This window comes from Schistocerca serialis, chromosome 5 (genome assembly GCF_023864345.2).
Source record: "Schistocerca serialis cubense isolate TAMUIC-IGC-003099 chromosome 5, iqSchSeri2.2, whole genome shotgun sequence".
Lineage (NCBI taxonomy): Eukaryota > Metazoa > Arthropoda > Insecta > Orthoptera > Acrididae > Schistocerca > Schistocerca serialis.
In genome coordinates, this window is record NC_064642.1 from 601,025,951 (window position 1) to 601,039,945 (window position 13,995).

General features: G+C 37.3%; 1 protein-coding gene across 1 annotated transcript in view; it reads right to left on the reverse strand.

Moving 5' to 3' along the window:
• Window positions 1-13,995, reverse strand: part of LOC126480747 (alpha-tocopherol transfer protein-like) — a 125,873-nt gene that overhangs the window by 1,304 nt on the left and 110,574 nt on the right. The window contains exon 6 of the mRNA XM_050104026.1: window positions 11,534-11,639. Within this exon, the coding sequence (XP_049959983.1) occupies window positions 11,534-11,639 (106 nt within the window). The remainder of the gene's footprint in view (window positions 1-11,533; window positions 11,640-13,995) is intronic.

The following is a 13,995-nucleotide window of genomic DNA, read 5'->3' on the forward strand; positions in this document are numbered from 1 at the left end:
TACAGTTCGCTTAAGTTCAAGAGGGCCTAGCAAGGAGTATAGGATACCACCCAATAGGAGACAGACGGAAACTGATTGCAAATGCTCGGGCATAGCACCCAGTTGAACAAAACAGCGTCAAGAGGCCATAAGCAGAAGAGTGTAAAGTAAGATAAGGCAATACTTAATGGAGGAAAGGAAAGGCATAAATACACTGCTCAAAAGAATTAGGAGAACATAACTTCGGACGTCTGCTACACTCAACTGAGAGCTGGGTATGTTACCAGATTACACCTTTACAATTAAACACAATTAAAAGAAAACAGCCCTTGGTCACTAATTTTTGAACGAATTAACCGGGTTTAGACACTGCTACGAGTGTGATCCTCAGAATTTAAACCAAAGAATGGTTTACAACATGGTCACAGAATTATGATCAAAAACCTATGATACAAATTGTAAGTACGGAATTATCGTGAAAGACTGGCAGTACTTATGTGTCATTTATAAAATAATAAATATGCCAAAAGGGCATTAGTCACAAAGATATTTAAGATAAAAGAACTGTGATGGCGAGCCACTAAGGGCTGCTCGTTACTTGCGTAGTGCAGGTTGTAAACGGGCTCACTATTACTGCCACTGATGACGGCGACATTCATAATGACATTTCCGAAGAATGAAGAACAGATCACGACGAGAAAACGAATGAGTAGGAAATGGAAGAATTAGAGTGAATGTTATATGGACCGTCGTTCTCCAAGCGAGTAAAGAAGTACTACCGTAAAATTAAGAAAAACAGGCACTTCGTTTCATTGTACTCAAAGGTGCTATCTCGACAATGTGTAGATTAAAAACTGTGCACCAGGAATAAACATAAAAAGTGAATATAGGAAAAAAAATCATTGAATGAAAAGTAGGAAGCTGATTTTGGTGGTTAAAGATGTGATTTACACATAATCGAATAACGGCGATATTTACTTATCGGCTAGGTTTTCGTCACTTTTAAAAACTATAAGGTGCTTTACTACTTTTCACCAGGGGTATTTTGAATTACTTTAACCAATTTCCAGATTCACCTCGTTGTATAGCAACAGATATTTTCCGCAAATCGTGAAAAATGACGGTACCCTGGCGTATCCCTACAACAAGTAAATTTAATTAAATATGGAAATTCTGATATTCAGTCAAAGCAAAATTTAATACTACAAATTGTTGGTAACGCTGGCTTTTTAGTTAAGTTATTAGATTCGGAAGAATTTGCACAATAAGCAAAAGAAGTCTGAAATTATGGTGGTTCTCCTCAGAGTTGAATGTCCACTGAGAAACCTGGGAAAACTCAGACTATTCACATCAGAGGCCTATTTGAGTGATTAAAACAGTTTCCAGAATTCCAATAATTTTAGGAAGGAAGAGCTCTACATGCTTGGCCTACTTCTAATTTTCTGGCTTCTTCTGTAGCACACTATTTCAAAAGCTTCTATTGTGTTGTTGTCGGTACTGTTTATCACCCATGCTTCACTTCCATATAATGTACAACCAGGAAACTTTTTGAATATGTGTAGACCATTTGGAAGTGTTCCTGCAGATTTTCAGTCCAGTAACCTCACAAAGAAAGAGAGCAGAATAAAATTAAAATCGCATTTCCAATACAGATTTGTATCGCATGAGTAACCACAAGCTGGTAATAGGTGCAGGGCTAGGAAGCAGTTAATTGAGAAATCAAATAAAGAGAACTGCTTTTTTGTGTGTTAAACCCAATTTTCCCTGGCCATCTGAGAGCATGAATAGCTTGCCTGAGTAGAGAACTAATGGAGCAGATGGCGGAGCAGTTTTCATGAGCATCAATCACTAGTTCATAAAATACACAAGACGGCGAAAATCGGGAGGAATTCCTAGGACGCTATTTTCAAATTGGAATTCCAGGGTGGTAACTTTCAAATTCCTGCGAGAGCAACGCCAATGCACAGGAACCCTGACCCAGCCAACATCTGGAGAAATGGCACCGCCGCAGGGATACCAACCTGAGCGTCGCAAGACTGATCTGCCCCCCTCGGCCGAAAGCATTAGGATAGGTTTGCATTGCCACATCTTTTTGGCTACAGGAACCTTGTCCTGTCGGAGGAGGTACAATGCCGTACTGTACCCGAGTTTAAAAAACTACTGAGAGGTACTGTCTTAGCTCCATTTCGTTGCAGTTTCTAGTTGGCATCACTTCGTGACTAGCAGTTGGGTGGGAGATGCCGCCATTACGCGATAAACATGTAGGCTTCCAAAATCTTGTGAGCAACCATATGAAGATTCAGTCTGTTTTAATCAGGAGGTTCCGCAGTAGAAGGCTCGTGGCAAATTTATCCAAGATTAGATGCAGAAACGCTACTTGCATAGGAAGGATCTATCAGTTTCACCTAGTTGCAGACGTAAGCTTTGTCACGCTGCATCTGTCTGTGGGCTCGTATTATGTGACTCGGCATGGCTAACTGCTTTTGTTCATGGTTCTCATAGAGAAAGCTTCATCCCTGTTCGTCCGATTAGCTAGAGACTCGACGAATTATCCTTGTCTCTCGATTTATTCTACATCTGTCTTTTGTACATTTGACTATACATACAGCAAGCGCACAGCTCGTCATATAGCCTGGAACTTTGGGTTGGCTAAAACCCGTATTATGTGACTAGATTACTTGGCATTTCTGTTCTTTTATCCAGAAACATACCTGCTTTAATTACAATTCTGTTACTGTTCTGTGGCTCTCCCCATGTTACTTTCATTAATCAAGTCATTTATCTCGTCAAAAGAGCGCTCTCCTGTATGTAAGGCAGTCTATCTCCATGGCCATTGGAGATCGTTATAATCTGCTGCGGGAGGGGGGGGGGAGGGGGGAGGGGGGAGGAAACAGGCAGAACCTCTCATTTAAATCCCAGCAAGCCGTGACAGACTTAGCAACCTGATCTACAAATGCTACGTTCCAAACGAGAACTTTCAGATAAGACTTCTAAACATTTAAACATATACAGGGTGTCTCAAGAGACAGTTTATACTTGATGTGTCAAAATAAAGTCTGTAGACAAATCTTTATTTATTTTTGACATAAACAGTTTAGCAATTTACTTCTTAAAACTGTTATTTAAATGCAGTCGAACATACTTGCAGTGCTCATCTATACGGTGAACAAAATTTCGCATGACGGCTCAGCATGTAGCCACTGAGATGTCTGCCACTTCGATACGGATATTTTCCTTCAGTTTCTCCAGAGAAGTCGGGTTATTGGCATTCTCTTTAGATTTGATTCAGCCCCATAATAAAAAATCCATGGAGCTCAAACGTCGACTGCGGGGCCAATTTATGTCATCACTCCTGGAGATCAATTTGCAGGGAAAATTTCATAAACTCGCATTACAGACGCCCTGGTCGGGTGTGCCTTGACTCCGTCTTACTTAAACCATGTTATTTGATTATAAACACGGAAATGTGGTAATTGAGGCACCAATATGTCCTTTAACATCGTCACATAATGTTTCGAATTCACTGTAAGTGCAAAAACGCACTCGTCCTCCAATAAGTACAGACCAATTATTCGTCAAGCTGACATCACAGCCAATACAGTGACTTTTGGCGGATAAAGGGGTTTCCCATGCTCTGTTCGGATACGTTGCACTCCAGTAGCGGCAATTTTGCTTACTGACGTTACTGTTCGTCATAAAACAACATGACGTCAAATGGCGGGCACTGAGTCACATCATTAACGAACTGCAACCTATGTCTAGCATCTCAAGGCTTTAATTCTTGCACCAATTGTATTTTTAAGGGTGCAGTTTGAGATATTTTTGCAGGATTTGGGGCAGTGATGATCTATGCACATTTACAAACCATGCACATTTATACTTATCAGTGGAGAGGTTAGGATCGTCACGAACAGACCGATTATACTCTCCATGGTTTCGCCCGTTCTTGAAAGCCTTGGTCACCCCGGTTTCGTTTGGCCAGCGTTGAACCTATCTTCTCAACTGTTTTCATCCATTTCCGGTTAAGCGGAACACCTGGAGCATCGTTTACATTATGCAGTCAACGATCACTGCAAAATTTCCCCTGTTGTCCAGTCGCCGAATAACCGTTTTGTAAAATTTTCACACACAAAACGAGTGGTCTGCTCCCGAGAAGTGCTCCATATCGACTGAATTCCTAAGGGCCAAGCAAACGATGAACTTACCGCTCTCTTACGATCTGTTGCGCATGTGCAGAGAGTTCATAAAATATAAACTTTCTCTTGACACTCCCTTTATTAGACGCTAAAGTATTTCTCTTTTTCAGAAACACTTGCTTGCTGCTACCAGCCTGCATTTAATACTGTACCTGCTTCGGCCATCGTCAGTTAATACAGCCAAAATATCAAAACTCATTTACTGCTGTACTCCACTAACATTGTCATAACTTTGTTGAGGTTCCTCATATAACTTTTTGTCAAGATACTACCCCTTTCTATTCAATCGATAAATGTCTTTCTGTCTACTGCAGCGTTACAGTATCACTGGCGAGCTTTAGTTTTTATTTATTATCCCTGAACTATATTTCCGTAGTTTCTTTTATTCCTTCCTCAACTTACATACAGTATGCCACGTGGGATAGGCTACAACCCTGCCCGACTCGCTTCTCAAGTACTCCCTCCATTTCATGCCCTTCTACTATTCTGATAGCAGTCTGGTTTATGAGCTAGTTGTGGAAGATAACATTCTCATCAATGAATTTTTATTCTTTTGTCTTCAAAATTTAAAACAGGCTACTCTAGTTAACATTAATTGCGTCTGAAGTGCAAACATGGTAAATGATGGATGACAGAGACATATAAACAAACATACAGGAAACTGAAGCTTAAATGTATGAATCTCTACGATGACGATGAAGAAGTAGATAGATGACAGGAGTAGGAAAGCGTACACGATGAAGAAGCACTGCCCCCAAAGGACGAGGAAACTGGTAATAAGTACGAGTTCCAGTTATACAGATAGAATTTTACATGGTATTCAATGATATGAGCTTAAACAGATCACCAAATCATCAAAGAGTCAACGTTACATCTCGAAATTCCTGAAAGCTGTGTAAGATAAAAGAACTAGAAAGCTATTTCAACTGTTGTAAAAGATGACAGACTTACCATCACATTTCAAGAACAACAGGGACTTACACACATTGAAAATACCGCATTGAGAATGTCTAGCTACTAGCCGAAATCTGGATTTGCATAATAAAATCTAAAAAGGACGAATGATTGCTGCACTCTATAATTTATAAGTCACATACAGTCTCTGAGTGCATCCACTTTCCGAATGGAAGGTAACCTGAATTCAACAATAGTTTTATCGTCACTTTATTTTATCATCACTTTACCTAAGAAAGTACGACCAGAGAAATGTGAGATTTATTTATCTGTCTGATATGATAAGGATGCAAAATACTGACAGTAATACATTGAATAATAATGAGAAACATTGCAGAGCTACTGTATGAAGGACAATCTACTTTCAGAAAATGGGAAGTAGTACTCGAGCAGCATCTAAAAACTTCTGCTTATTATTGGACAGAGAAATAAAAAAAAAAAAATTACAGTCCTTAGGCGAGTAATCTGCGTCTACAAAAACCATGAGTCATTACTAAAAGTAGATCAAAAGGTATAAATTCGTTTAAAGAAACGTGTGTATCATCATTGTCGTTATCTCCCAGACCGAAGAAGCAATGAAAAAAATTTCAGGAAAAGTAGTCTAAGACAAACAGACAAATATGCTAAGGCTCAGAAAAGGACACGTGGCATGGAATGAACAACATACTTAGCACAGCATGTGGTTTAATGAAAATCAAAATTTAGAATATTTGGTAATGACATTTACTAGAAAAGAGCCTAATGGCTGGCATAAACTCAAAGTTGAAAAACAAAAGCAGTAGTGGAAGCACAAAGAAAAAGAATATCTGAAGTAAACTGGTACTGTTGAAGAAAGCTTTCTTAAATAAAAGAATAGAACTTGGTACTGAATTAAGAAGTGTGTTCCTAGTTGAACGTCTTGAACATAGTATTTTATGAATATAGAGGTAAGATCAGGATATATGATAAGCCCAAGAAGAATACACTGTCAGTGTTCCAAATGTGGTGTTATACAGGAGTGTTAAGCATTAAGTGGAAAGAGAAGGTACCTTGGCACTTGAAGGTTCATTAGAGAGAGGACAATATGCAAAAGTAGTTATAGAAAATTTGATAGTGTAGTTACCTTCAAATGATAATCTGATATGGAGAACTAATAAAAGAGAAAAAAAACAAAGAAAGAAAGAAAAGGAAAGTAAGCAAAAGAGAGAGAAATGGAAGAGAGAGGGAGGGAGGCTGGAACAGATACTCGTTGTAGTTGGAATATTCATCAACAGGTGCAGATATACTCCACATTTTACGTACACGTGTATTATCTCATTCAACAACTGATGAAGCACAGCAGGGAAGTTGCAGAGGTTAGTTTACATTTAGGCTTACAGCAGTTGCTGATTCGCTCTTGCAGGCTCAAGTATTCATGAAAATCAATAAATCATCAGTTTTACAGGTGACAATTTGATTTGACTGAAAGCCAGAGAATGTCTGTTTCACAGAGGTACTTCATTGATAAGGTTTCTACAGGGAGATCCACATTAGTGATCGCCCAAGGAATTGCTTCACTTCTTAAACAGACAGAATTAAAATCTTACACCATCAGGAAACGAAAATTGATTTTGAGTACGCAATTCTAAAGATTACCAAAGTGTACTCTTTCTGACATTTAAAATGGCAGATAACAAAACTTCGTAAAAGGTCCATATCTTTCCTTAGGCGTAAGTACAAGCATATTTTACATTCCTATGTTTACTTGAGATCCATTACGTACATTAAGTACTTAAATGTAAACTTCTCATAAGTAATCCACAGCCTGCAATTAATGCAGATTAAAAAAAAACTGCTTACCTTACATACACTACTGTAAGAAATGTTTAGTATATTTGAGTGGTCTTATGTCAAAATGAACTAAGCGACATTTAAAAAAAAATTGAGTTCTTCACCATTTTAAAATGATAGGGTTTCATTTTGTCTTATGAGAAAACGAACAATCTAACATACCGCCTCGTTTCGTTGCTGTAGCTAGGGATTTCTTGGGAAGAAGGTTGGTACTATTCATTCTCTTATTCCAAAGTGAACCATGCGGCATCACAAGATGGCTACAGTGATGTATAGCTCAGAGACGCGTTCCCACACAATGGCAGAAAACGATGATAATTGTGAAGAGGAGTCGTTTAGTTCTTCTTCTTCTGATGTATATGAACCTAGTGATAGTGCCTCTCAATCATCAATTGGTAAGTGGATTTTAATATTTAGTGATACTTTAGTTTATAGAATAAACCCATAATTGGAGGTTATATGGTTTATCTCACATGCCAGAATGAACCATGACGACAAGTAGTAAATCTAAGGTCACTGCACAATCGATAGTGAGTGTATGTCGATATTTCGGCCAGTGCTTGCCATCAATTAAGAGGGGAGAGAAAAATTATCCCTGTGGAAAGAAATACCTCTTTATTTAGGGCGGGAAATGCGATTTAATGTGGAGAGGATTCACTCTGGCAGAAGAGTTCCTGAAAGAATCGTATTTCACATATTCGTCAGCTACCAAAGTAATGAAATGGAATATCGTAACTTGGTCTCATGATTGGCATTTTTAATAAATCAGTTTTGAAAACGAATTTGTAAATCTAAGTAATTTGTTTTTGAGATGAACATGAAATTTCTGGCAATAAAAGAAAAAAAAAGGAAACAGGGAACAATGGAAGAAAACCCTAAGGAAGATGAAGCCAAATAGTGGGGAGACTGTCCCAGGAAATACATTTGTTGATTTTAATTGTTCATGTAGACAAAAATGCTGGCCAAAACATTAAATTGTGAGGAGAAAAGAAAGTTTTTCGACACATTTTATGGAAGTGGGTTTTGGGATGTGCAGACATCAATAATATATGGTTCAGTTAGAAATGTTCCCATCAAAAGGAAGCGTTCTAAAACCGACAAGAAGAAGTTTTCTAGGAACTATTATATTCCTAGTGCGGATGTAAATGATGTGAAGGCGTGCAAAGAAACTTATCTAAAGACACTACAGATTTCTGGCAGCAGGATGCATCGAGCCATAGCCAAAGCAAAGACAAGCTCTTTATGTGACCAGCGTGGAAAACACGCACCTAATAATAAAAGTGCTGACTCAGTTATTGTTCCCATCCATAATCATATTAATAGTGTTCCCAGTACATCGAGTCACTACTGCAGAAGAGATTAGTCAAAAATGTACTTGGACAGGAGGCTTAATCTTAGTTTTATGTACAGATTATTCATTGATAAGATGAAAGAAGAAGACCCCAATGTTAAACCTCCCAGCCAATCACTGTACGAAAAAGTATTTAGACGAGACTTAAATATCAGTTTCAAACCTCCTCAAAAGTATACATGTCAAATATGTGACAGGCTAAACATGATAATTTCAGTAGAGGAGGCACTTAGAGCTGGTGAGGCAGACACTGAGAAGCTACGAACATTAAGTAAGGAGCGGGAATTGCACCACAGGAAGGCTGGAGCTGCTAGATACTGTCTGAAAATGGATATGGACAAATCAAATGCAGAATATAATCTTACAGGTTTTTCATTTGACTTGCAGAAAGCAATACTGCTGCAAAAATTGACAACAGGTGTTGCATACTATAAACGTCAACTCTCCTGCTTTAATCTTGGAATTCATTACTTTAAAGGTAGAAAGGCAGTAATGCATTGCTGGAATGAAAGTATTGCTTCAAAGGGAGCTCAAGAGATAGGCTCTTGTGTAATGAAGTATGTCGAATCTCGTGATATTGGTCCAACGATGGTAGTTTGGTCGGATTCTTGTGGGGGGCAAAACAGGAATTTTAAAATTATGACAATTTGGATGTATTTGGTTCAGATTGACAAATCTAACATTGAGGAAATTACGCACAAATTTGCTGAACCTGATCACTCGTATCTTATGAATGACAGTGATTCTGGGGATATAGAGAGGAAACAACGGCATTATCCAGAAATATTTGCCCCAGAACAGCTTTAGTGTATTATTGAGAACTCCAGAGTGAAGAAAGGTAAATTTGAAGTTGTAAAAATAGATTGTAGTGACTTCAAAAGTACTATGCTACTCGAAAAAGCAATGACTAACAGAAAAGTAAATCTTTTTGGAGAAAAGGTTAAGTGGCTTAGGATTAAGGATATGAGTTATCAAAAGAGAAGCTGAGGATAGTGGAGTACAAATACAGCCACAATGACATGGAAGAATACTCTTCAGTGAATTTAAATAAACACTTAATAGCTTGCCACTGTTCTCTCAGTCAAATTACACTACCTACACTGTATCCATTAGGACGCACTCTTCGCCCTGAGAAACTGAAAGATATTCAGAGCCTTCTAATGTACATACCCCCAATATACCATGAAATCCCCAATATACCATGAATTCTATAAGGGTCTCAAAATGGCTGATGTATCAGAAATGTGCAGTGACAGTAATGAAGATGATGAGTAATGGGTATCATAATTATCGCCTTAAGTGTATTCCATTTTTCTCTCCTAATTCCTAAAATTGCTTAATAATGCTGTATTACATAAATGCTGAAATTATATCTGTGTGATTCAGTTGCCGAATAGATCTATGTATGAATATAATACAAAAACAAGGAAACTTTACTTTATATTTTGTACTGAAGTGCATCAATGTGATGTGACAACAAAAAAACCTGACGTACATGGATATTTTACATTTTTTCTCTGTTGTTTTAAGTTTCAAACTGTAATTAAATAAAGTAAAAGTTCTTCACACCCATTACGCACCAGACCACATGTATAACCACAAATATTTTTCAATAAATAAGTTGCTGTAAACTCATAACTTCAGTCTATTATTTCTCAAAACTAACTAAATGTCACTTATTTCATTCTGGCAAAAGACCACTCATTTTATAGAGACCTATTTGTTCTCAAGTCTTTCATGACATTTTATTTTACAGGTTTATTTCATTATTATATATCAGATCACTAATATACAACGAGAAGCGATAGTAGTACATTTTGGTCACATAACCATTATTTGATAACATGGCACTTTCCTTTTCATATATCCCAAAGGCTTCCAAAGTCATATCTGTGGCATGAATGGTCACAGCCATTATTTTGTCATTTAGAACTCTCTTATAGAACCGAGTCATTCAAAGAACTGAGAGTTATATATTCTTGACAATGTCAGGCTGTGGGCGATCTGCAATGCGTGGTAACTGAAGGAAGTTTGAAAAGCCGAAATCACTAAACATGCATTTCATTGGATGAGCAGTCTCAACAGAGGTATACTGTCACCACCGTACCTGCGAGAGGATGCCAGAAGTTGGTAGAAAAATATTTCACTGTCATGATATTAAACCTTGACAAACAGTATTGCGCCGTAAACTACGAAATTATGACATATCTTATGCTTTAAAATTTATACAACATATTGGCTACAAGCACTGCAAGACCCCTCAATGTGCATATGCATTTCCCACTATCATGAAGATCGCAGTGCATCAGTACATTTCGTATAAAAGTATGTCTAACCAACAGATATGCAGCGATCTTCATATTTATGGAAAATGCATCTGCATTTCAGTCACTTGTAACACTGATGCACAATATTTTGTCAAAATCGTGAAACATAAAATATAATTCCATACATTATGTAACAAGAGAGTTTGTCACGTTGTAATACCATGACAGTAAAATATTCTCGTATCAACTTCTGTTCCAGTCATCCAATAAAATGCTTTTTTAGCGATCATTGCTTGTGAAGTTTTTTTTCTGTTATCACATCAAATAAAAGTCAGCTTAAAACCCAAATGTTCGACAGTGTGAGATGTTGTGAATGACAGAAATTTTAAAATTCTTATTAGATATTGTGTTTATGAAAATATATTGCAATTTTCAGAACAGTATAAAAAGGCAACGTTCATCGCTAATTGAAAATTACTATTGGGGCAAGTTATGAAGGATTAAAGAAATAGCAGACAATACGAGTGTTGAATGGGAGTTTTCTACTACCGAATAAACTCAATTTTTATTGAGTAAATGCTTAGTAGTCACTGATGCCAAAAAATGGTTCAAATTGCTCTAAGCACTATGGGACTTAACATCTGAGGTCATCAGTCCACTAGACTTAGAACAACTTAAACCTAACTAACCGAAGAATATCACACACATCCATGCCCGAGGCATGATTCGAACCTGCGACCGTAGCAGCCGCGTGGTTCCTGACTGAAGCGCCTAGAACCCCTCGGTCACAGCAGCCAGCGTCCCTGATGTCCTTGTTTTAGGGACATCAGATGTAATACAAGCACTATTATTTTCGATTACGATGATTAGTTTACATTTCTAGTGCCATGAAATCATTTCCCTTTGGTCTACTAATAACACACTGTAACTAAATAGCTGCATGTGAAATACTTTCCATCAACTTTTCATCCACTAACCTGCTAGCTCTTCAGCTGGCCCACCAGTGCCTCCCAGTTCATTTGGTACCATTGACCTTGGCAAATGGTCAAACAGAGTATTTGATCCAGGCAGATGAGTCATCACCTGAAAAAGTGTTGTAGCTTAATTTGTATTATATGCAGAAACCAAATAACACATATTTTGCTTTGTTTATATAATTTACTAGGTGGCATATTCAATGAATCAAATTTAATTTGGAGACTGACTAATAACACGTATTTGTGAGACATTCAGCTACGCAAAACTAGTTACTTCTAAACACTGAACAAGCTTATCAGGCAACACTATGAATCACTCTCAGTGAGTGTACAAAGAACAACTTAGATCATGTGAACCTTTTTGAACTTATATTTCTAAGACACTTGCATCAACAGTACACAGGTGGAGCCATGGAAATCGTGACTACTACAGTGAATTCGTGGATAGCTCTAAACACAGATGATAGCCAACAGACTTCCAAGACCAATACATACTGCAGTAATTAATACTTCTGCTATGGAATTACAATTTTATATTTTTAGGACTGAGCTAGGTACCAGAATGTGAAGCTGGCTGAGTAAGAATGAAAACCAATACTAGATCAACAAAATGAAATCGCTTCCTTCAAAATTTGGGATAAGCTTCTCAATAATTTTACTGATGATATTTATTTTTGAATATACCTGTGAGCTAATTAAAGTTAGTGAATGTTACTGCTATCTGATTCCTTCAGTAACACACTGGCAGAAAATGTTTGTGCTTTTTAATACCTGTAAAACCCAAGCATTACAATGAGCACAAAAGAAATATGCTCTACGTTCTGAGTGTGTCCTCCTTACATGGTATTTAATATTAGGATTAACCAGACAGCGTGACTGGGCCTAAAATTTCACAGAACGTGGAGAAAGCAATAGCTATCCACTGATAATATTTGAAGAAGAGAACAGAAGTTCTCAGTGTGGCTTTTCAGTTTCAGCTGGCTTCCTTCTGAACAGCGGATTTCATAACTGTGCTGACATCTATGCTCCCGATTTTGTGGCAAAATTCAGAACTTCCTGTACTATGAATACCCTAAATGGCGAAGAATTTGCAGTATTCATACACAAGTCAATTAGGAAAGGTGTAAAGTCCTGCATAAAATGGAAACAGAAAGACACAGCAGGTACTGTGGAATCAGTCTCCTTTCTCTAAAGCAAGATTATAGAATATGCACGAGGTAAGGACATCGAAAAAAGGTCTCTTTAAGTGAAGAGTGTCAGAATAGCTGCTCCCATGTCAACTGTTGACAAGATTAGGCACAAATATCTAAAACTGTTCATCTAAAACACGAAAAGCTTTAGAGTCCAAGAAGGACACTGTTGAAGATGGAAGAAAAACCCTAGATGAATTTCAGGTATGGCACTATAGATGGACACTGGGAGTTAAGTAAAGAACAAAAGGAAGTATTGGGAAGAACAGAAGAGTAAAGCAATCGACGGAAACCGAGGGTAAAAAGGTGGTACATTTGCTAAGTCATTCAGGGCATTGGAAGAGGAGAATAGACGAAATGTTTTCGTAGCCAAATCAACGTAAGACTATGTTATATGTACTGTTTATGATTATGAGTGTTGTAAATGGAAAGCTTAGAACAAGATACGAACCAAAAATTAATATCTGATTACTTCTCTTTCAGCATCTCTGCAATGTGATTTTGCAGCTAACACACAAATCTAATCCTTTTTGCGTCAAAGTTAATACAAAGTATGATGCAGAACATATTCAGGCATAACGCCATAGTGCCAAATGATAAAAGCACTATTACTACGTCACTAATCAAAAACTATAACAAAATACAGCAGGTACATTATTACGGTGAAAAATACAGAAACACACAGAGAGTATTATAAAATTATAATGGTAAAATTTATTATACGAAAAAGGACAAAATTCTAGAATTTGACCCTTTAAAATTTTGTTAGGAGAATAAACTCTTCCAGAAATTTCGGAAGAGCACTGTTTACAACATTTCAGCTAGACAGCGTTTGATTAACTACAACTCTGAAACCACTTCCAATTACCTACATAAATGGAAAATCTTACGAAAATTATTATTAGGATTAGGGAGTAATCAGGGATATTGGGAACACATTCAGATCACTTAGCAAATGAAGCGGTAAGAAAACACTAAAACATAGTTTCGATGTAGTCAATGCAGAGAACTGAAAAGAAGCCATTAGAGAAAGAACTGATATATGTCGTATGATCTACTAAAGACATCTGAGAGATAAAACCAAAGTATTACTTGTAGTGTGAATAAAGCTCCAGAAGTAATTTCTCTACGTTCCTGGTGCATCAAGAGGCCAACGAAATATATTTTTAAAAAATGCACGTTACAAAGCATCATTTTGAGTATAATGCAATTCTGACAGGACTAAAGAATTGCCTCGAAACACGAGTAGATGAAGTACTGTAGATACACTAA